The sequence below is a fragment of the Centruroides vittatus genome, unplaced genomic scaffold, assembly GCF_030686945.1.
Source record: "Centruroides vittatus isolate TY-2023 unplaced genomic scaffold, ASM3068694v2 contig_882, whole genome shotgun sequence".
Lineage (NCBI taxonomy): Eukaryota > Metazoa > Arthropoda > Arachnida > Scorpiones > Buthidae > Centruroides > Centruroides vittatus.
Genome location: NW_027122574.1, coordinates 1,531,636 through 1,555,108, shown reverse-complemented (window position 1 = coordinate 1,555,108; position 23,473 = coordinate 1,531,636). Strand labels below are relative to the sequence as shown.

Below are 23,473 nucleotides of genomic sequence, written 5' to 3'. Positions count from 1 at the left end.
TTATATATGAAATTTTATAGCAATGTCACAATCATTACTTTGGTTATATATCATTATAACTAATAACTTTTTAAAATCACATTAACTTATTAATTTATAACTACAGAAAAGGTGCTCCATAAGTTTATAATTTAAAGGTAAGAAAATGTATATAATTCACTTAATTTATTTTATTTATCTTACAGAGTTTAGTGTAAAATTAACTATAAATTAACAAACTCCTTTATTTCTAATTTTTTAATATCTTAATATATGTATATATATAATATATATATTGGAGGGAATGAACTACATTAAATACATAGTGGGAGTAATTGTTCCAAATATTTTGGATCAATACACCTTTACATATTCAAGCATTTCCATACCAAATTCAAACATGACTTATGCTTTCTTATAAATATACAAATAGAATCTCAAAGTGAGTTTACAAAAACTGGCTGCATTCTCTATATACATTTTTCCATTCTCTATGTACAATTTTCTCTATCGTAAGCATCAACGGGACTTACTTTTTGTAGTTCTTTGTCTTTCTTACAAATAAGTTGTTACCGACAATGATTAAATTATTGGCAATAAAAAAGGGCAAACTGTCATTTAAGAATGTTTAAAGTTTGGCAATTTCAAATATGAAGAATGTCTTCTCTTCTCCGTATTTGGGAAAATTATATAATTGTTAAATGCATTTTAAAAATGGAAAACTATTATTTTTAAATAAAAATACAAAAATTTAATATATAACTTACTTTACATAATAACATGTTTGAGATTTATGTGTTTCGTTTATATAACATAAATACAATAAAAATAAGAAGATAAGATACATAAATATATGTATAAATATATACAAACTTGGAAGTTAATTATACTTTAATAATAATATGTAGGTCCATGAGAAATAAATGTGGTAATGGCACATCTATAGTAACCCTATTAAGTAGGAATGTAATATTTTTCAAGGTTAGCTATAGTTACTAAAAATTTCATATTCACAACTTAACAATTCAGAAAGAGCCATAATTTAATTATTTGTCATGTTAACACAAAAACAAATTATTACTGAATTTCTGTAGCTGTCAGAAATGAAACGTAGAGATTTGGTTATGTATCACATAACGTTCATGAATGGCCCCCTGGTAGTTTGGATTAAACCATGATAGTACCGAGAAATACGTGAAACGTGACTATATCTGGACTTGAACAAAAATACATTGTAGTAGAAGTAATGTATTAAAGTTTTTTTTGTTTCTTCTTACATTTTCTCTATCTCTATGGTGCTTTTTAAATATAAAAAATCTACTTCTAATTTTCTTATGGATTTATACCAGTATTAGTAACAATTTATAACTGGTCTAATATAGTTATTAATGCATAGAAAAGGTTATCCTACAAGAAGGAAGAAAATAAGCGAATTTTACTTCTTATAAAATTTAAAAATTATAAATTAAAGCATTTTCTAATAATAAAAATAATGCTTATCTATATACATGCAATATAATATATGTATATATTAATAATGGCAATTATTAAAATGTTAACAGTATCATCCATGGAAGATAGAGAAATTTTGAATCGTGCCAATCCTACTCGATAACTTTTTGTATGCCTAAAACTTTTTATGTAACGTTAAACAGTATAAGAGCAGTTTTAAACGTGCATAAAACATTCTGAGATTACAAAAAGTTACTATATATATAATATATAGGTGGATGTTGATTTTAGCTAATGAGTCTGTATCAACAGCACCGATGTGTAAATTCGGATTGTACAGCTGAACAAACTACTTTGCATTTTTACACTGCATGTGGAGAATAATAATGTTTTATCTAAAGACGGACTATAAAGATAAATGCTGTATTCTGCATTACTATCGGAAATGTCAACATTTTTGTCCACTAACATTTGAATGATTGTGACATTTTTTTTTTTTTTTTGTTTTAAATTGAACAATTTCTCTATGTTTAAATCGCGAAATTAAAAATACTTGATAGTATAGATTAATATTTCTACTTCTCTCAATCTGACTTTTTCTTCTGTATAATGTCACGTTCACGTTTTGGTAAAATGTAAGCATTATAAAAGTACTTAGCAAAGAGTACAAAATAAGAAAGATACATCAAAACAGCCAATTTGGCTGTGTCCACAGATATCTGACAGAAATCGCCTCGAAGACGAACTTGATAGGCCCAGTAACTAACGATACCACCCGCTATCATTTGGAGGATTTGAGACGAGGTAATCATCATGGCAATACTACGTGGAATGTGAATTCGCATTGCTCTCATAGCGTAATACGTATACATAAAGGAATGTACGACATAGTTCATTACCATGAACCATCTTGCTGGAGCAATATGTTCTGTGTAACTATACCAAGCAAAAAGTAATACAGTCATATGATGATACCAGTGAAGGAAAATCAAATTTTGCTTTCTTAGAATAATAAAAATTGTATCACCAAGTTCTGGAAGCTTGGAAAGGGTGAACATCCATGTCCAAAATCCACTCACTTTGGTCTCCTCAATAAAACTGGGATTGCAGACAGAATACGTGAAGCCGAATTCACGCAGGACGTGAAGAAATTCCGGAAGGGTTCGCAGTGCACCAAAGATGCTAAAGACTGCAAGAAAGACATTCCAAGCCGTCAGAAGACGTCGCAGTTGGAAGGGTGGCCGCAACTGCATGTAGGCTTGCCCTCCAAAAACCAAAAACATGTATATTGCTACATAATAAAATGCCTGATGCCAATGATTTACCATCCATTCTCTCTTTAGTCTCTGGTCAAAATCTTTCTCAAAATCAAATATTATAGAATAGTTTGGTGAAGAAGGATTATTTTTCATTTCTGCAACTTCCATTTTTTTTTATTCAATTTTGTCTTTTCTGTAAAAAAAAAAGTTTTCAAAACTTTCATCGTGAAATTTATCTAGATATTCATTTAACATTAATTAATAAAATTATCTAAATATACAGAACTCTTAAAATAGCATACATATATGTAATATTTTTTAAAATTTAGATATCAGTTACAGAAACAAAAATTTAACATAAATCATAGCTTAGAGCCTTAAACTAACCTCTATATCAATCTAATTTGCATTTTGGGCAACTAATTATTATTATTATGTTGGGTTATGTGAGATATACTCGATTAACACCGGTGGCTGTGTACTACGCCGAACCAAAGGCATAGTAACCAAAACAAAAATTAAAGAAGTGTATCAGTGTGTGTGTCTGTATTCAGGAATTTCCTCACAATATGACATGTATTCAATATAGTGGCCTTCTGTAGTGTGATGTATGTATTTCTATTCAATTGTAATGTGCCCAGGCTTTTGTGTAGTGTGTGGTATGATACCTGTAGAGGAGAGAACGACAGGTACTGTACAATAAGCACCCTATCTATCCTCCACAGATACCTTATTTCTTGGGCAAGTTCTGTGTACTTGCTGATTATTATTATTATTATTATTATTATTAAGTTAATGAGTCAAAGTTTAAGGAATAAAAAAAAACCTTGACTGAGTTTCAAATTGATAAGTTTAATACAGAAAATTTTGAAAAAAATCGGGTATCTGTAAATTTTCCACTATCAAGTCATTTCTCAAAAATCTTTTATAATCATTCTGTAAACATCGTATACAGTTTATGGCACTTTTGAAGGCATTGTAAGGCACTCCTTGTGCTCCAATCGTAATACTGATAACATACTGTATCAGTAAGAGGATATTGATGCAAGGCTATAATGGCAAAGAGCCATAGTGCTTATTCATCTTAATCATCTTTATTCACGCAGAATACAAAAAAAAACAAAAAAAGATTGACGATTACAGACCTATCAAAGAAAGAGGTTACATGAGAAAATAAATTTGAGTTAAAAGGACCGTCAATTTCGACTTAAGACCATATTATATGGAAAACTCTACATACTGAGCCCAGGACTTGTAGACAACTTCAAGTTAACACAGGAAGGTTTTACAGTAATTATTGATACCATGACATCTTCTTGACATCACTATACTTTTTAATAAATTTTAGAATATCAATGGGAATATGTATGCAGGTAAATAATATTTTGTAAATTGTTTTAAAAATTAATTCAAATTACAATTTACAAGATAAAAAAATAAATAAGTAGTAACTACTGTACAATCACTATATTACAAATCATAACATGATTACAAAGTACAGAAAGAGATTTCTATTGTGCTTCAAATTTGTATAGATGACTTTTATTGAAAGAATGATAAAAACAACAAAATAAATTCCTACAAATTGATCTTTCTCAATATAATAACAAAACAACAAATAACCAGATAACATTTCATCTTGACATAATAATAGGGGGAAACATGATCCAATACTGCCAATTGTCTATTGTTTCCATATATCTCACAATCAACTGCAAAATGAGCTTTAAATGGAGACAAGAGATACAAGAATTTCTATTGTGCTAAATATGAAGAAAACAAGCACTTTCAAACAAGAATGTAAATACTAGCTGCCATTTCACTGACAGACATTATGCACATTAATTAATAGTCACAATTTAATATTCTCAAATAACATATTTCCATCAAGATAGATGCCTTGAAGCAAGAAGATTTGATATGTTGTTTCTAAAATTCATTATATCAAATTCCATTGCATTAAAGATCAACAGTATAATAAAAGAGTATTAAGAGCACAATTGTACTATAGCTAAGGAGTATGAAATTTAACAAAATATATTATTCATGAAATTCAAATGCATCAATCAAATTAAGAATTAAAGACAATTATTGTTTAAAAGTTGAATATCACACTTTTAAATTATTAAACTTGATTCTGACAATTATATCTTATATTTCTTAAAGATAATTCAGAAAAAAAAACTTTTTAGACTTTTTGGAGTCCTTCCAAAAAATGTGTTTCCAGTACTTACATGGTGAAAATTTTAGATTCTCTTATATTATTATTACTATTTATAAGAACAAAGTATACATATATACAATATTTTCACTAATTACATAATTCTAAAAAAATTATTTAAATATTTAATTACAGAAAAAAAAATTACTCAGAAAAGTTAAAAATAAGTAATAAAAGAATTTAATTTCAAAATGTTTTAATAAAATCATTTGAAATTCATTATATAAAATTTTAGATTAGTCATTAAATTCTTCATAAAATAATTTACTATTTTCGTTTCGTTAATAATTTCTATGGAATAATCTGTAAAGAAAAACTAACGATTTATTGATTTATTAAACTTTTGATACTTGAATTAAATACAAAATATCTTTAGGGAGAAGTATTTTTTATTAATCTTTTTTTTAAATTGACCTTAAGAAATACTTAAAATTAATGACTGTCGGAGGTCAGGCTTAATTAAGTTAAATTTAGAAAATATTTCTTAGATATTTTCATTTATGTTTAATGATAAAGAAACGGGGTGACGGTTTATTATAATAATAAAATAAACCAGGAAAAAAAAAAAAACACTTTTCGAATGAAAAATTCAATAATTTTCTTGAATTTCTTTGATTAGAACATTATTGTTTAAATTACTACCGGTATGTAAAAATTCTACAATGATAAAAAATACAATTTAAGAAAGAATTGGCTAAAATATTTTTAAAATAATTAATCTTTCAATTAATATGGAAATATTATTATTCAAATAAAATTTATATAAAATTGTGAATGAATACAAATGAAGACATGACAAAGAATGAATTGAGATAAAAGATAATTGGCATTCTGTAAGCCAACTTGTTTCTTTTCTGCTATAACCATTACAAGAAATACAAATCTTGAACATTTATTTGTTGCAAAATCCATGGACAATATTTGAAACCTAAATAAGTATAATCAATGGTATGTGATGATTCAGTATCGCCAATTCTACTTTAATTGATGATTTCCGTTACCAGTTTTGGTGGCTTTTTTTAGTAACTTAAATTCCTTGAGTAATGTAAGTTATTAAAAACAGTCAAAAACTTTAGGCTTAAAAAAATCCATGAATTCTATTCCTTGCAAGTAAATATTTAATTTGATATTTCTGTATACTAAGGAGGAGCTTTCTCTTCATCCCTTCAAGATTTTGTTAGGCCAAGCGGCCTGTTCTGGACTCACCCCATCTTTTCAGTGGATGTGCTCTATTCCGATTTCTTTTTTTCGGTTATAGTTTAAATATTCTTTTCGGGACTTGCTCTCAGTTCATTCACATTAAGAGGATATTAATTTAAAATATTTGCAATAATAATAATAAATGAAAAATGTAACTGATAAAAAAGACATTTATAAAAGTATCTTATGAAAATTGGAATAATAGAGAGGTTGCGCCGATGTTTACATCTCTAAAACGTGTACGTCAGTAGAATCACGTTTGACGTTGCAAACGCCATTGTCAAACTTCTAGGCTTACAAGATGGCGGCGCTCAACGTTCGACGTACACGTTTTCACGTTGAAAACGTCGGCCACAACCTCGCTAATAAAGAAAAATATATCATATTCATAAGGAGAAAATAAATAAGCTGAAAAATCATATTTATAAAAAACACACACACACAAAATAACTTATTTTACTTAAGGTCTGGAATTGTGACGAAAAATTGCACCCAATTTCAGTAGTGTCTTGCTCCTGTACATTAAACTTTTCCTGTTACCAACAGAGTCAAACAGTAAGGTAGACGACTGGAACAAGAGAAAATTTTTGAATTAAAATGTGACTTTCCATCCAAACCGGAAGTCACATTATTTTACTTCAAATTCTCGCTATATAAATTCAATTCTCGTTATATCGCACTTTTCTGGTCCCCAAATTTTAAAAACATTTGGGTCAAAACATTTAAAATTATCAATTGCCATTGAATTTCTTTTTGCAACAAAATACAGTATTTTATTTCTACCATTATCCTTGAAACTACCACTGCAGGTGAAACAATTAATTCATCAAGATCTAAATAAGAAAAACAGATCAATTATCATTTGTATATCCTTTTGATATTAAAAGTTGTTTGTTTATTGGTTTTAAGTACTGTCTCCTCATTTACAAGTTTCTGTGAATTCGAAATTTCACACCTTTATGTGAATTGATGCAATACCGTCAATACACATAAAGGTGTGTGAAATTTCGAATTCACTGCGTAACGTGTAAGGAAAAGATTGTCTTTATCTTATGTTATTATATGTTCAATATTTATATTTTAAATTTTCAATTACTGTATTTATAAATTTTTTAAAAAAATATAAATTACACGAATTTTTAATAAGCGATTTATTGTGAAATATAGCACTGTATAATAAAATCGCAACTGATATTTTGTTTTTACATTGACAGAGTTTGTCTTTAAATGTCATTACAGTATTAAAGAAATACTAATGCTAAATGGGTGTTCATGGTATCGATGTTTACGTAAACGTCAATTAATACGACATAACCACGAATAAAATTCATTGTTGACAAACTAAGTTTATTTTATATTAGAAACACTTGCTGATGAACGAACAGAGGTTAGAGCTTCCGTAGCATTTATAATCTGTTTAGTAAAAGCCCAGAATCTAATACTCATTATATCATGCTTTTTCTTTGTCTCCGGACGAGCGCGATATAAGGAGTGGTTAGTATAAGGAGTGTTTCCTTATACTACTGTATGTATGCAATAGTTAATCGGGGTCCACTGTCGCTGTGCTTTCCATATCTGATCTTGACTTTCATCTATCTCATTCCATTCCCGAGATTAAGGAAGAACAGTTACACAAACGGATGCCAGTGGGAATTTATAGATCTGCAATTTTTGAAAATTGTAGCCCAGATGGAAATCTAAGTCATAAATTTGGATATTTAGCAATAAATAGCATTCAAAAATACAAATCTTAATGTATAAACTATATATGAGTCCAGAAAAATTACGACAGAATTAGAAAAAACAGATCTTGACTTTTACAAGAATTTAAACCCGTCTTTTAGTAACACCATAAATATGATAAATGAAGTTTATCCGGTTAGAATTTGTTCAGATAAATTTATTCGGTTATCTGTATCTTATGATAATCTGAGATCAAAACACTTTTTTTATTGTCTGGGTTTTCATTTCTTTTTTGAATAAATGAAATATAAAATCTAAAGTATAAACTACGTCAGTGTTACTTGTTTAATAACAATTTCAATCACAAGAAGAGAGATTTAGTTACTAGAATGTGATAATACTGATTTAGGAGATGTCCAATTTATTATTGTTTTTTAAGCAAATTAAAATGTTAAAAATAAGTATATATATATAAAGTAATCAAATTTTTGTTCACAACTAAACATCTGTAAAAAAAAAAATTGCTAGCATCTGCTTTTTAAAGTTTCTGCTGATGACACAAAACAACCCAAAATTAATGGCCTCGTCAGAAGAATATATTTGTAAAATGCACAAAGTAACAAAATTTATCAAAACTCATTAATCTCACATTGTTTCAGGTTTGTCAAATAAATTAATGTTTATATACTAAGTAAGTAGATGAGTAAGTAGATAATAATAAAAGCATACTTTAAACAAATCCTATGCAGGCTGTTGTAACAGGACAAATAACCACACCAATATAGCAGAATTAATTTAGTATAAAACATTTTTGGTCTTCATAGACCTTTGTCAGGAATTTTTAATTTTCAAACTAACTGATTCAAAACACCAAATTCAACATATGTTCAAAATTAAACACACAAAAGTAATTTGAAAAAACAATTTATATAAATGTTAAATATCACAAAATGCATTAAATAAATACACATGTCTTGGGTATTTCGGACTCCGTCTCTCACCACCCAGGTGCCCTCATTGGGGCCTGCCAAACTGTGATAGGCATGGGGGGGAAAAGCTCTCTTAGTGACCACAGGACAGAGAGTAAAAAGTCACATCATCAGCCATTCAGTAACAGTCAAGGTTAAAAGTATTACAAAATTTATGTGCTCATGCATTCACAACAAAGCTTATGAATTATTAGTAGTATATTCATTTACTGATTAGCATTGGATTATGCAAAACCTTGGTTATTCAAGGTTCTGCTGTTAATTTTTTTGTCATATATTTTTTTAAAAATATATTAAGAAATATATATATTTTGTAATATATTTTTTAAAAATATATTACAAAATCCAAGTGCATAAGAAAAGCCCAAATAACCTGTATTTTAGCCATCCATTATATGAATAGCTTGGGTGCAAAAAGTGATAAGTCACACAAAAGAATTTAAGAAATATCACATTTAAATCTTTTAAAAAAAAAAAAGCCTAAAATCAATATATTTGATAACAAAAAGCCAGTTTGGTTTTTTATTATCAAACATTAATTTCAGGATTTTTTCATATAATGGATGGCCAAAGAGTGAGTTAACCATTGTAAAAACTAAATTATCTTATTCAAATATTTAATCAGACTTTTTATCATATTTCCATCAATTTTGTAAAAGAAAAGTATTGTTCTGAACTCAATTTATGTATTCACAAGTGCACCTGGAACACAGGAGATAAGTATGATTAACTAACTTTAGGTTACCCTGTATTAATATATTACTAAAATTTATACATAAATATATAACAAACTTTCTATATCAAAATTTTTCTATATTTATTCATCATAATTAAAAAATTAGTTTTGAAACTTACAAGAATTTATTATAAGGAAATTCTTATATTTTAAAGAAAAATATAAACAAATTTATAAATAGAAGTTTTTCTTGTTTATTTAGTATGCTAATTTATCTTAAAAATTGAAATTGCACAAAATTTGGTATCGTGTTTAAATTCGAGAATAAATATGCTGTTTGTTTAAAAAAACAAAACTTCCATTATTTTTTTCCCGTTAAATAAGCAGCATATTTATCCTTTGAAATTAATTTACAATTAGAATAATAAAAATAATATATGAAAGTTACATTAACAGACTGATATATCTATTGATTTTAACTAACTACTAACCTTTAAGTAAACTTTCCAATATTCTAAGTAACTGAACTAAACTGGCTGAGCAATTATCACTAATTTTGGAATATTTATATCATTAAATGCTGAAGTATACATTTTCTGTGGTATTTCTTAAAACATCTGTGATTCCAAAATCATCAATAACTGCTGATACCAAGGTTGACTCAGCTGATTGTCACATTAGAATATTTATCCAAAGGTCAGCATTTTCATGCTGGTCTTACAATAGTTGCTTTTTTCATTTTATGAAAATATGGATTGTTTTCTGTAACAACAAGCAATTTTCTGATTTTTAATACTGTGAACTCTTTAAAATTGATTTTTAATGACAATGATGTGTATAAAATTTAGTGACAAATATAAACAAGAATGATAAATATTGACACACATTTTTATTAAATATACTTTGTCAGCATCTTGAAAATACTTAATTGCAATTAACAAATTATAATTTGTGTTGATTATAGCTGATTTATATATGTCTAATAACTTGTATAATGTTAAAAAATACTAGGAAAATATAAAAGTTAGTTTTAAAATATTAATATATTTTTTTCTAACTTATTATTATAATACATATTTGCTTAAAAACAATAAATTGCTAAAGTCAAAAATGCATTTTTATCACAATTATTATTTCTTTAAAGAAGCTAACTTTCATAATAATTCTTACAAATTTTAAATCTAAAATATTAAAAATATTTATAATTTGTTGCAAATTTATCCAAAATTTGGTAACAATGCCCAGAAAAAGTGAAAAGAGTTTAAAAAACTCAGACCAACTTCTTTTGTGCTTATAATGGATTCAACCAGATCCATAATGAGGTTGGCCAGATGAAGAGCAATGGATCCAACATATCTAATGCAAACAACCCATGAAAAATTTCTGAAGGTTTCAAATCCAGAATCAAACTTGAGATCTCAGAAGAATAGGCTAACACCTATACCAGCTCAGCCATCCAGCCATGAACGATAATTGTATTAGGACTAGTAAGTTATATAAGTGGTCAAAAAATCAGTGAATTTCTTTGGATGTGACTGAATCATAATATGCAACTGGTCTGAATCTGTTTTAACCATTCTTAAAATGTCAACAAAAATGACTTATAGTTGATCCAATTGAAATAACAAATGTGAGAAAACAAGCCATACTTTGAATGCTTTCAAATAGAACCTCATCATCAAGATGGCTTCTATAATCAAGTACAATTGGTTAGAAATTGAATGTTGTTGCTCATATATACATACATACACATTCTTAAAATGTATACACACACATACAATACACAAATGTAGATATACATTATATATAAACACAAAGGTTGAAAAATATGTATAATGATCACTGATTTATTACATGGAACAGGACAAAAGTACAGCCGTGCACAGTTTATAGCCCTTCAATGTAGTCATCTATATTGTTAATCACCTGCTCCCATTGATATGGAAATTATTCAATGCCATTAGCATCCCAATTTCAGTCAATAGTCAATGTGGAGTAGTCTACTGCTTGTATAACGTTCAGGATGGTCTTAAAAGAATTCCACAGATAAATTCCTTCATCTTACGGAACAAATCAAAATTACATGGACTCAGGTCAGGAGAGTGGTACAACACTTCCTAATCCCATCTATCGAGCAGGCCTTTCATGCAGGCTGACACATGGCAACAGGCATGTCATGCAAAATGATTGGGAGATTCTTCAGAAAATAATATTTCTTACATTGGTCACAGATTGCATTCCAAGAAGTGGGCATAGTAATTGCATTCATGATTTGTCCTAGAGGCATTGTAGGCATTAGGATAACACCTTCACAATATACTGGCAATGATCACAACCTTGACATTAGTAGGATTCTGTTGAAATTTCTTTTTGTTATGGAGAGCCAGAATGTCTCCACTCAGTGGAATTGGCATTTCGGTTGCGGTTCAGAGGACAGAGCCCATGTTTCATTAGCATAATGATGTGGTGTATGATGCGGCCCTTCATGCGGCATAATGATGCGGCTTTTCATGCTGATAGCACTCCAAATGCTTCCTCTTAATGCTGCCATTTCTGGACATCATCCAAAGCAGATGGAACCCACCAAGAAGCAATTTTTCACATAACACAGTTTTTCCTACAATGTGCAGGATAGTCATGTGAGACAGATTGCTCTCACAATCTAGCTCATGAACTGTCTACCTCCAATCATTCTCCAATAATACAGCCACAGTTTGCACTTGTTTGGCCATAATACTATGGAACATGCCCAGGACAATGGTCATCATTGGCACTCTGATGACCTAAAAATGTTTTCATCCACCTTCTGACAGTGCTGTATGATAAAGCAGATAATCCAAAGCTTGTACAAGCCCATGATAACATTACTTTGCTGTAAATCCTCTTATAACCTCAATTTCCAGCCAACATTACATTGGTTGAAAATTGAGGTTACAGGAGAATCGCTGCTCCAAAATAGAAAATACCATTCTGGATAAGCCTGCCTTGCACACATCTCTTCTCACTACTACTATGCACTTCCAGTTCTAACAGTGGGCAAAACCATTCTGCCAGTGGGTAGAGAATAATCTTAAATACAGCATAATAGTTATAATTGTCATAGCTTTTATTTTTTCATTAAAGATACATGCTCGTTATTTATTTTTCAACCTCCATATATATGTATATATGTACTGTACATAAATGTATATACTGTATATAAGGATCATTGAGGTAAATCCAAAGTTTCTTCACAGGCAATATTCAGCAGTCTCGGAGATACAACTGTTGAGGAATGCATGTGTCAAGTCACTCAAGAAGAAAGCACCAGTCAACAACTAGGAACTGCTCAGACAGTCACAAGAATATGACCAAAGAGCTGCTATACTAGAACTGCTTTGCTCTGGAAAGTCATACAAATCATGGCATGGTTTGGCTATAAGACACAAGTTTAGAACATAGCCAAGAAGTTCAAGGAGAATGCGACTCCTGACAGACAACTCACAGTAAGTATTTCGATTGCAAGAGAAGTGAGGAATTTGTAGCCAAATTGAAGATCAAACAGGATAGTGTGCAGAGCATGGGTGACCTTGCAAAAGAAATGAGCACGAGATTGACAATCAGTCTTCTGGCAGTGCATGAGGGAGGACCCACAATACCATTCTTTTGTCTTCAGGAATCACCAGCTTTTAACTGAGAACGAAAAAGACAGAAAACTGAAGGGCTCTGGTCAGGGCCAGATTAACCAATAGACAAATAAGACAAATGTCTAGGGCCCATAATTCAGAGGGGGCCTGGCTCAGTGCAGAATCTTTCTCCGTTTTAAAACAAGTTAAAAATTATTTAAGAAATTTGATAGGACAGGAAAGGCTGTCTTTAACAATGCTTACTAAAGAAAGAAACACTCTCAAATGGCTAGATTGATCAATTTTCTCAAATGAAAATCCAAAAACAAAAAATTTAAATATTTTAAAGGCTGATTAATGGATAAAATTACAGTACAGTTGTCCCTCGATAGTCCGACGTTTTGTAATCCGACATGCTCAGTAGTCTGACACACCTCCTGTCAAGGTCACAGTTACCTGTCCACGTTACCTGTCTGCTTGCACAGAAGCATGTTGCAACACGAATCTCCCCACTCAATTCTTACACGATAACACACATTTCTTGTGTTTTCCATGAGCAGTTCTGTACATACTGTATTATTTATGCCTATACATATTGTATGTACATTTATTGGCTTCCATATTTCTTTTAATAAACATGTTTTAGTTAACCGAAATGAGTGTTTCATTTCCATATTAACCTAGGCAGCATTTTACTCATAAAATGTAGGAATATTGTAGGCTACTGCTAGCAAAACAATGCCAAATATGTAATCACTTTCGTTAATCCGGACACTTTTGGTAATCCAACACCCCTTTGGTGCCATACCTGTCGGATTATCAAGGAACAACTGTATATACATTTTTCATTGTATCAGAAACTCTTTTGCTGTACAATTATTATTGTATTAGTGTTTGTATTCTCTATTATTAATAAAAAATTTTAAGTGACCATATTTAAGATTTGTTTAGAAGCAACTTATTTAAATGGGGCCCCAATTTAAATTTTGTCTAGAGCCCGCTAGAGGCTTAATCTGGCACTGGCTCTGGTCCTGACTTACAGTCCTGTCCAGCCCTGAATACAATCCCCTTGACTGCCATGTGTAGAGTATGGTTGAGGCAAAGATAAATGCTAAAATGCTTATAATATCAAGATGCTCTAAAGCAGTGGTTCCCAAAATGGGTGCTACCGTCCCCCTGTGGGTGGTGGGCAAAAAGAAGCAAGTGGGCAGCAGGGGGTATGGAGATAGAGTACTAAACAGTGGCCATGGACAAAGATTGAGGTCACTGACCACTTTTCCCTTTCCTCTTTTAAAACAGATAAGAAAAAACATTGAATTTAATAGTTTCCAGATGTGAAGTAAAGGAATAACAAACAGACAGGAAAATCTACATTCCTAAATTGAACCTATTGTTTAAAGCACATTAAATAGAATTGAGTTATGTTGCTACAGTTTTCAAACAGTTTGCCAGGATCTGTATTTAACAGGATTAAATATAATACTCCAACTACAGTTCTGTACATCAATTTTTTTCATAACCCCACTTAAGGGACCATCTCACTTATGTGGCCAGAAACTGTATACCCTGAATAAACACCTTGCTGACATTTAGATGGAAGTGCATGAATCACCCATCAAAATAGTTCAAACTTAATGTCAAGTGAGTTTCATATATTCAGATCTCTACAAAAAGCATCTTGATAGTTACCAAATTCCAGACTGATCCTGAAATGCAGGTAGATGTAAAAGAATGGTTCTGATCTCAAAACTCCAACTTCTTTATACAGGGTATACAAAAATTGGTACCATATTATGACTATTGCTTGAATCATCTGGGAGACTAAATGGAAAAATAAACTCTTGTTTTGATGTCTTGTTTTATCCTGTTAATTTAATAAGCTGTTAATAACTTCCTGTTAATAAATCATGTTAATAACAAAAAAAAAAAACCTGATGTATTATCTCAGATTTGTTAATCTATCTAAAGTATCAAAATAAAAAGAATGTTTTCTTTTAGCAAAGTGGTATTTTTGATTGAAACTTAAAATTTCAATCAAAAACAGTATATCTTTACTGGAACTGCATAGTATATTTGTTAACTAACACAAATGACCAAAATCATTTCTTCTAGGCAAGTTGTGGTATGTTGCAGTATTTTCTGTTGGTGAAAGGGAAAGAGAAGAATGTTAAAGGATATATTAATTTTAATTTAATAAAAAAATGCTGTATACTATGAATTTAAAAATTTTTAAACCTGGTTTTAAACATACATTAATTTTATAAATGCCATTTGTAATAACATAATGGAAATATGTTGACTACTATTTACCACTTATCAAATGGTAGAGAAAAGAAGTTAAAGTTTGAATTCCAAAACATGATTGTATTGTAGCTAAACTTTGAGAAATGTGATGTAGATGAGGGTGTCCATCAAAAATGGGTACATGTACGATTTGAGCAAATAAATAGAAAAGTTGTGTAAGGAGAGAAAAATTTTGGTCATTTGTACTAGTCAAAAATAGTATAATAATATTCTTTCAAAATTATTATATTATTTTTAATAAAAAGTAAAATAAATAATATAAATTTTATATTTTGATAAATAAAATTTATAAAATATTTTGATATTTATTTGTATTAACAAAAAACAAAGCTATCATTGATCTAATATGCTGCACATTGGAATAAGAAATCAATTCAAGACTGAAGTATATATCACATATGGATGGTAGCATTTTACTGTGAAAATAAAGTATTATATTCTTTGATACGTTTGTCTTACATAAATGATTGTTTTAACATATAACTTTTTTATGCTTTGTATCATAGAAGTTACATAAAATTACATAAAAATATTATTTTAACAAAGAAATTTTTTGAGAATTCAATTTATGACTTTTACAAGTTTTCAACACATGAAATTTTTTAATAGTTTTTTCCAATTATCACAGAACATTCGAACATTTTATATAATATAGGTATATTTTGTAGTCTATAATAAAAGATAAAACCAAATTAAATTAAATTCAGGTAATTAAAAGATAAAAGTTTTAAACTGACAATGCAGGTATACCTCAAGTTACGTCATTCTTGATTATACATCATTTGTCAAAAAAGTATATGGAAAAATAAAAATCAAGTTCAAGTCATTTTATTCGACTTTACATCTGTCCACCACAAATACTGAAGTCGTAATATCACTAGAAAAGTGTTAAAAGCACACACAATCATATTAAAATATGTACATTTACAGTAAATGTTAATATAATCATCATAAATCCTAGAGAACGAAACATGAAAACATCTGTGTTTCTGTGTTGTCATCTTATTTAGCGGTCTTTAAGTGCTCATTATTGGCATTTTCCACCGTAGTATTGACTTACGTCTTAACTACACAAGTAAATTCGACTTACGTCACCTCTCCTGGAACCAGTTACCAACATAAGGTGAGGTATACCTGTATATTATTATTTAGAATATAAAACAAACGACAGAAATACTTTGTTTGTTAAAATATTTTCTCTACATAACTTTAAAAAAACATATCATCTATGATTAAATACATGTTTTTAAAAATACTAAGTTAAAATGACAAACAAAAATGAGCAATTATTTATTGTGACATTGACACAATACTAGACTGCAATTTTTACTCATATTTTTAATTTTTTTTATTTTAAAATATATGATCTCACCTCAAATTCATAGTGATTGCCCCTGTACATCATACTTTTCCTTTAACAATAGAGTTGTGCCAGTCATCTATCTAACAAGGAAAAATGTTTGAATTGAAATAACATGATTTCTGGTTTGCGTCGGAAGTTCATATTTAGTTAATCGAGACTTCCTGTCCATAAAGTTTCCATATCTGGTCTCGTCTTTCATCTATCTAACTATGTTCTCAAGATTAAGGAAAGACAGAAGAATGACAGTGGGAATTTATTGTTCAACAATTTTTTTCAAATTGCAGCCCAATTAAACCATACTCCAGTTAGAAACATTTAAAATTTACTTAATAAACAAATATTTTCAACACCTTTCAGTTATCTTCAATTCAAGGAGTTCTAAATGTCTAGTGCCAACATTATAGGTTCAAAAACATCAACCATATTATTATATACAGTATATCTCAGTAATGTAGCCAAAAATATCCGTCCAATAGTGTGTTGTTTGTTTTTTTTTCATTTATGAATTATAACATTCTAAACAACTTTTTATTTATTCACTTAAATGGTCCATTCATTTTTAACTTTTTGTCATAAATGGCACTTCATGAATTTGAAAAGAGTTCAGATTAATTTGTTTATAAAGCAACCTATGTACTACTATTTAAGTCAAAGTTACTTAACTTGAAAAAACTCACTGTATTTAAAAATTAAATGATATTTAAAGAGCTTTCAATCTAAATCTATATAAGTACACATTTAAAACATTTTGCTGTAAATTTGAATATTTAATTGCTCTGTAATTTAAATCTAATATATAAAAATCTATTAAACTGAAATTTATATTCGGTTTATGAAAAAGTTCATTTGTTTTTAGCCAAAAACAATACTCAAATTTTAAAAATTAAAAAATAACATTATTAAATTATATATGCATTTCTGTTTTCTACATTATCATGTTTTACAATATGTTGGGTAGATCCATTTTTTCATATACAAAGAAATCTGGAACTTTTCTTTAGAACAATATCTCCAAGCAATTTTTCATATTGTCCAAGTTATTGATCTTCCCCTGCAAACTATTCTGACAAGATTAAAATCAGTTGTAACCTGAAAGCTCAAGGTAGAGGTGGCAGAAACCATCCCATCCAAATTCCAATAATTTTTCCAAGTTGTCAAAGATGCTTGCAGTCTAGTATTGTCATGCTAGAAAACCATACATTTTCTTCTTGCTAATGCTGACTGTTTTTCTTCAATGGCTGCCTTCAGGTATTAACTTGGGAACATTACTTCTCTATATTAATGGTCTGATTTTGAGAAAGCAGTTCATAGTACATAATTCCCTCTCAGATCCAGCATATATTCAGCATTACTTTTTCAGATGTAAAATAGCTTTTGACTGCATTGCTGGAGGAGTAGTTGATTTTCTCCACGATTTTTTCACTGCACATTATGATAAACAATCCATTTTTAGTGTTTATTCCATTCCATACCCCACTTTATGAATTCATTTTATTCCAAGAATTTAATTGATTTAGAAATTTACTTAGCAGTATTGTCTACTTTTAAGCAAATTTCCTTTCCTTTCTAAAATGATTTTTCTTCTCAAATATGATTATAAAATTAGTATAAATTTCATAAATAAAAATTGTAATTACATTATTTAATCAAATAATTTACTACAACATTTTAAAAATTTAAGGAATGTATTTATTAATTGTAGAGGATTTACATATTTTAAGTTTATTATAAATTATCAATACAAATAAAATTATTCTTACATTTTAAATTCTTTTTACAAGTATGTAAAATACATTATATAATTAGACATTTTATAAACAAAAATTAGAATTTTGTTGGAATAGAAAAATTTATAGCTTGAGAGCTTAAATATTTTTAGCCTCTAATATTTGATTATCATAATTTTCACGGTTATTCTTTATACAAATTACATTTAATTGTATTTTAAATTCCGCAAATAAAAATTAAACACCATTAAGTTACTGTTTTGTATTGGTTTTACAGGTTTCATAAATTACATAATGTGAAGAAGATGGATGGGTGTCTACATCTGCATTATGAGTGTTATACAGGATAGAATGTTCTTTATACAACATTATTAACTCTATAATGTCTAAGATTATTTTTTTTATTATGTGTTCTATTTACATAATAATGTAAATAGAACACATAATAAAATATAGGGTTAATGTTACCCTAGGTATACAAAATGGCGGCTTGTCTCCGATTCCAACAATCAGAAGACAGGGAACAGTGGGGACGCACGTTCTAACCTAACCTAACCTATTCTAATAATCTGGTTGCTAATAATTATGGTAATTTATTAGAATATGTTAGGTTAGGTTAGGTTAGAACGTGCGTCCCCACTGTTCCGTCTTCTGATTGCTGGAATCGGAGACGAGCCGCCATTTTGTATACCTAGGGTAACATTAACCAAATATAGTATAGTTAGTTTTTCTGATAGTCACCAAATGCTTATTAATTTATTTAAATGAATAGAATGATTGTGTCATGGGTAAACTAAAAGATAAGTGATAATTTAACTTAATCAGTAAATTTTAAGAAATTTATATTATTCACACAAATTTTAAGTTTATTTTTTATTCAACTTTTCAATTAAAGACCAAAATACTTTTAACTTTTAATATCAAATGGCATGTAAAAATATATTTTCTACTGAGAAAAATCAATAAAAATGCAATCATACAAACAAATTGTCAAACTCTGAAATAATATTTTCTGCTTCAATGTTGGGATGAAGTCAGAATAATAAAAGACTGATTATTGCTACATATGTTCAAATCAGGGCTGTGGAGTAGTGATGATTTTGAGGTTACTCCTACTCCTTGAAAAACTTTCGACTCCTCTTACTTCTTACTCCTACTCCACAGCCATGGACTTCAAATTCCATAAAAGGCAACCAAATCTTAAAATTTATTTTAAGATGTATACCAGCCTTAAATGGAAATTCTAATAATTTTTTTAAAAAACTTTAGAAAAGGAAATAAAATTAAAATCAAATGGCATTTTAAAAAAGGCAAATTTATTTGAAATATGTTAAATTGTGTAATAAAAGAACTGAATTTCTTTTCCAGACAGTTTTAAAAATCATATAAAAAAATTCATGTACAGAATAGAATTGGGTGTATTATGAAAAATTAAATAAAAAATAAAAGTGCCACAAAATGTCTTTTTAAAGTTCCTCATTACTTTCCTGGCTATTATATACATAATAGACGAAAAGTATAGCAATTGGTCAAAAAATAATTCCCCAGATTTTTACATTTTTGGACTCAGGGTATCTTGAAACACCGATAAATGCAAAAAAAATTTGAGGGGTTTTTTCTGTATGTATGAATGTTTGTGTGTGTGTTTGTGGGGGACACAATTTTGTTTACACTCTTTGAAGCTTAATAACTTCTGTGCTTTTTGTCAAAAATTTCTGAAATTTTGCAGGAAGGTTTGTTTATTAGTGGAATTGATGATATTAAATTTTGGTGATTACAGCTTGAAAAGGTAGGGAGATATAGGAGGTGCATCTCCAGTAGAATCACACTTAATGACTGTTTTACTCATTATTAGCATTTACAATTTTTTATAAAACCCATCCCTACCCTCAAAATTAAGCTTTTTGCCATTTTATAATAGTTAAAAATATAAAATGCTTTTTAATAACATATGATAACAGATGGCACCACCAAATGTTGCAGGGAAAGTTAAGCAACTCATTGCGGTATTTTTTTATTTTTGAAACTAAACAAAGATAATCATCAAAATACACACATACACAAACTTAAATCTTGATGTATGCAGTTAATTGGATCCACGAGTATACCTCACATATCAAAGTTAACAAAATGGAAAATGAATTAATTCATGAGTTAGATTGTTAAGAATTTGTCTGAAATTGTAATTTCTTTACATTTATATTTACTTGAGCTTTCATTTTCCATGTTTGTGTAAAACATGGAAAATGAAGAAATAAAATTTTTAAAAAATATTGAAGAATTATTAATTAAACATTGTAGACAAAATAACATGCTGTTAAAATTAAAAATACTAAACCTATAAATCAGCAAATTTTTATAGTAAATGCAAACATCTGCACAAACATACTGTTGCAGAAAAAAATATTAAAATGAATTACAGAAAACAGCATTAAAGATTGATTATAGCGAGTTTAAACTAATCACTAAAGTAGCCCCATAATAGAGAGTAAAAAGTTTGAAAAATCAACTAAAATTTTTTTCTTCTTTTAACTCTTTCTGCCCTATGGACACTAAGATGGCTTTTTTAGTGAGCCCATTAAAGGTTCAACCAGGCTCACAACAGAGTGGCTAGGTAGCAAGAGATGAAGTCTAATATATTCAGATGGACCACCCTCAAAAAAAATTCCTGAGGTTTTTTGACCCATTTGGATTCAATCTCCCAGAGAGATATGTAGACACCTTAACCACCTGACCATCCAGTCAACTAAAATATTTATCAGGCATGACCTATACAGTTGATGCCTTCTATTTTTTCTTTGTAGTATTCTCTGCAAAAGTTGAAGAATTAAAGCAGAAATGTCTGCAGAACTTATAATAAGTGTAAAAATAGAAATTAAACTAGGACATCGCAATTGAACATAGCAAGGATTACCTGTAAATAATCTTTTTTATGTATGATTTTAAATTCATGCAAAGAAATTTTTTCTAAGAAAAAGCCAGAAAATTTGCATAACTCGAATGTTAGCTTCGAAATTAATTGTAACATATACAAACAACTGTGAGTGATCAGTACGGTTATGTCTAATTAATCAATTGGTTTGGAAACAATGTTCAGACAGATGGCAATGCATCTGCACAATAAGCAGGAATTGCAGTTAAGTCCCACTTCAGGGTAATCTTTTCTTCCAGAATATTTTAAATTAAATTTAATAATTAGAAATAATTTAATTTAACACAAAATCATGACTTAACTGTCATCTTACCTATAGCCAAATTACTTAATTCCTTAATAATTTATTAGTCTTAATGTAGCCCAATAAGAGCCAGCTGTTTGAATAATTAAATGTTTAACAGAGTTCTAAATCTTGGAATAGTGTAAAATATAAACACAAATTATTCATTATCCAAACAGATGCTTCAGGGCTTACAAGTAGAAATCAGTATAACAAGAAATTCTATATAATTGTCATTTAGACAGTTCTATAAAAATTTTTAAAACTATAACACTTTCATATGGGTAACATTAAAATAAAATATTTATAACTTTCTATTAAACTATATTATTTTTAGAATTGCATTACTGTATGAAAATAGAATATAAAAATGATTGTTTAAATTTAAAATAATAATTTTATTGCTAATAACCAAGGAATAAATAGCACATATAATAATCCAAAATAATTTTAGCATTTTAATTCAAAATATAGAAATATTTGATCAATAAATAATGCAAACCACATTGAATCAAAATAAAATTAATGATATTAGGTTAGTCTTTCATTATTTCTTTTATCTAAAAAGTAAATTCCTATTTTAAAAAGTTTATATAAAAATTTTAATAAGAAAATAACTGTTATCAAGAATTAAATGGCTGGAAAACAGGTTATAACCCATTTAGAAATAATTTCATCATAATAGACACAGTCCAGTTCAAAATTGTCTGGTATGTAGTTTAACATTTATAATTTATTCAAATTTTTTTTAAAAAAAACAGGATCAAGTTTATATTTTTCTTAAAATGTATTTATTTATTTACTTTTTTTGGCAACTCAAAGTTAAGAGAGAGTCATTTAATAACACAGTACAAGCTGCATAACATTAAATTAATTTTACATATTAGTTGATAAATCACAGTAATATATATAAAAAAAACTGATCAACATTTAATATATAATTTATGTTTTAATTATTCAGAAATATTTTTCTCTTCTTATTTCAACATATTAAACTAGATAATTGTTTCTGGTAAATTATCTAATAAACAAATAAGCAACAACTACATTAAAACAATTGCCTTAAGTGGATATAAAAATAATAACAAAACGACTTATAATTATAATTAAGTAAAATGCTTTTCTTCCAGTTAAAAAATGTAAACTAATCATCAGAATTCATCCTAATTTTAAAATCTATTAATTTTATCCGATGAAGAGGAGATTAATTGGGTTAGAATAATGCCGGAGACTTTGATGTGAGGATGAAGTGAAGCGTAAGCACCGCACCCAGACCTAACCTGAGAGTCAATCAATGAAATTTCGAATTTAACACGGATTCAAATTTGATCCACGACCGAAGATCACTGATCAGGATCGGTTCGTAAGCAGACCCGACATAACCAAACGGTAGAAAAGAGAGAAAAACGTTCTTGATCCATACAAAAAATGAATCCAGAACGGATCAAGATGAGAAAGTGAATGGGGTGAGTCAGAAAGTATTCTGCAGGTGGAAAATACTTACGTAGGGTCGGAAGCCGGGTGTGCCGATGAGCTGCGGAACGTTCGATCTTCGATCTTTTCGCGAAATCGTATACTCTTGATCGATTAAGAAACTTGTTTACGTCGAAAGTGGATAACAGCCGCTAAATAAATACTCGGAATCACATCAAAAACACCTGTAACCTCAAGTAAAATATCGTCAGAACGATTTCCATCGGTACACGTGCGAACAACCCATTCGTGACGAACCAATCGGAAGTGGAAGCCGGTATTACGTCATCAGAAATCCGCATCTACTTCCAATCCGGCTGCGCAAGC

The 23,473-nt window shown here is 29.0% G+C and overlaps 1 protein-coding gene across 1 annotated transcript; it reads right to left on the bottom strand.

Moving 5' to 3' along the window:
- Positions 1-222: 222 nt before the first annotated feature.
- LOC136983433 (very long chain fatty acid elongase 6-like) lies at positions 223-23,473 on the bottom strand. The gene is made up of 2 exons (XM_067280170.1): positions 23,178-23,473; positions 223-2,883 (listed from the first exon to the last, which is right to left on the bottom strand). The coding sequence occupies exon 2, from the start codon at positions 2,856-2,858 to the stop codon at positions 2,016-2,018; it is 843 nt and encodes a 280-aa protein (XP_067136271.1). The 5' UTR covers positions 2,859-2,883; positions 23,178-23,473; the 3' UTR covers positions 223-2,015.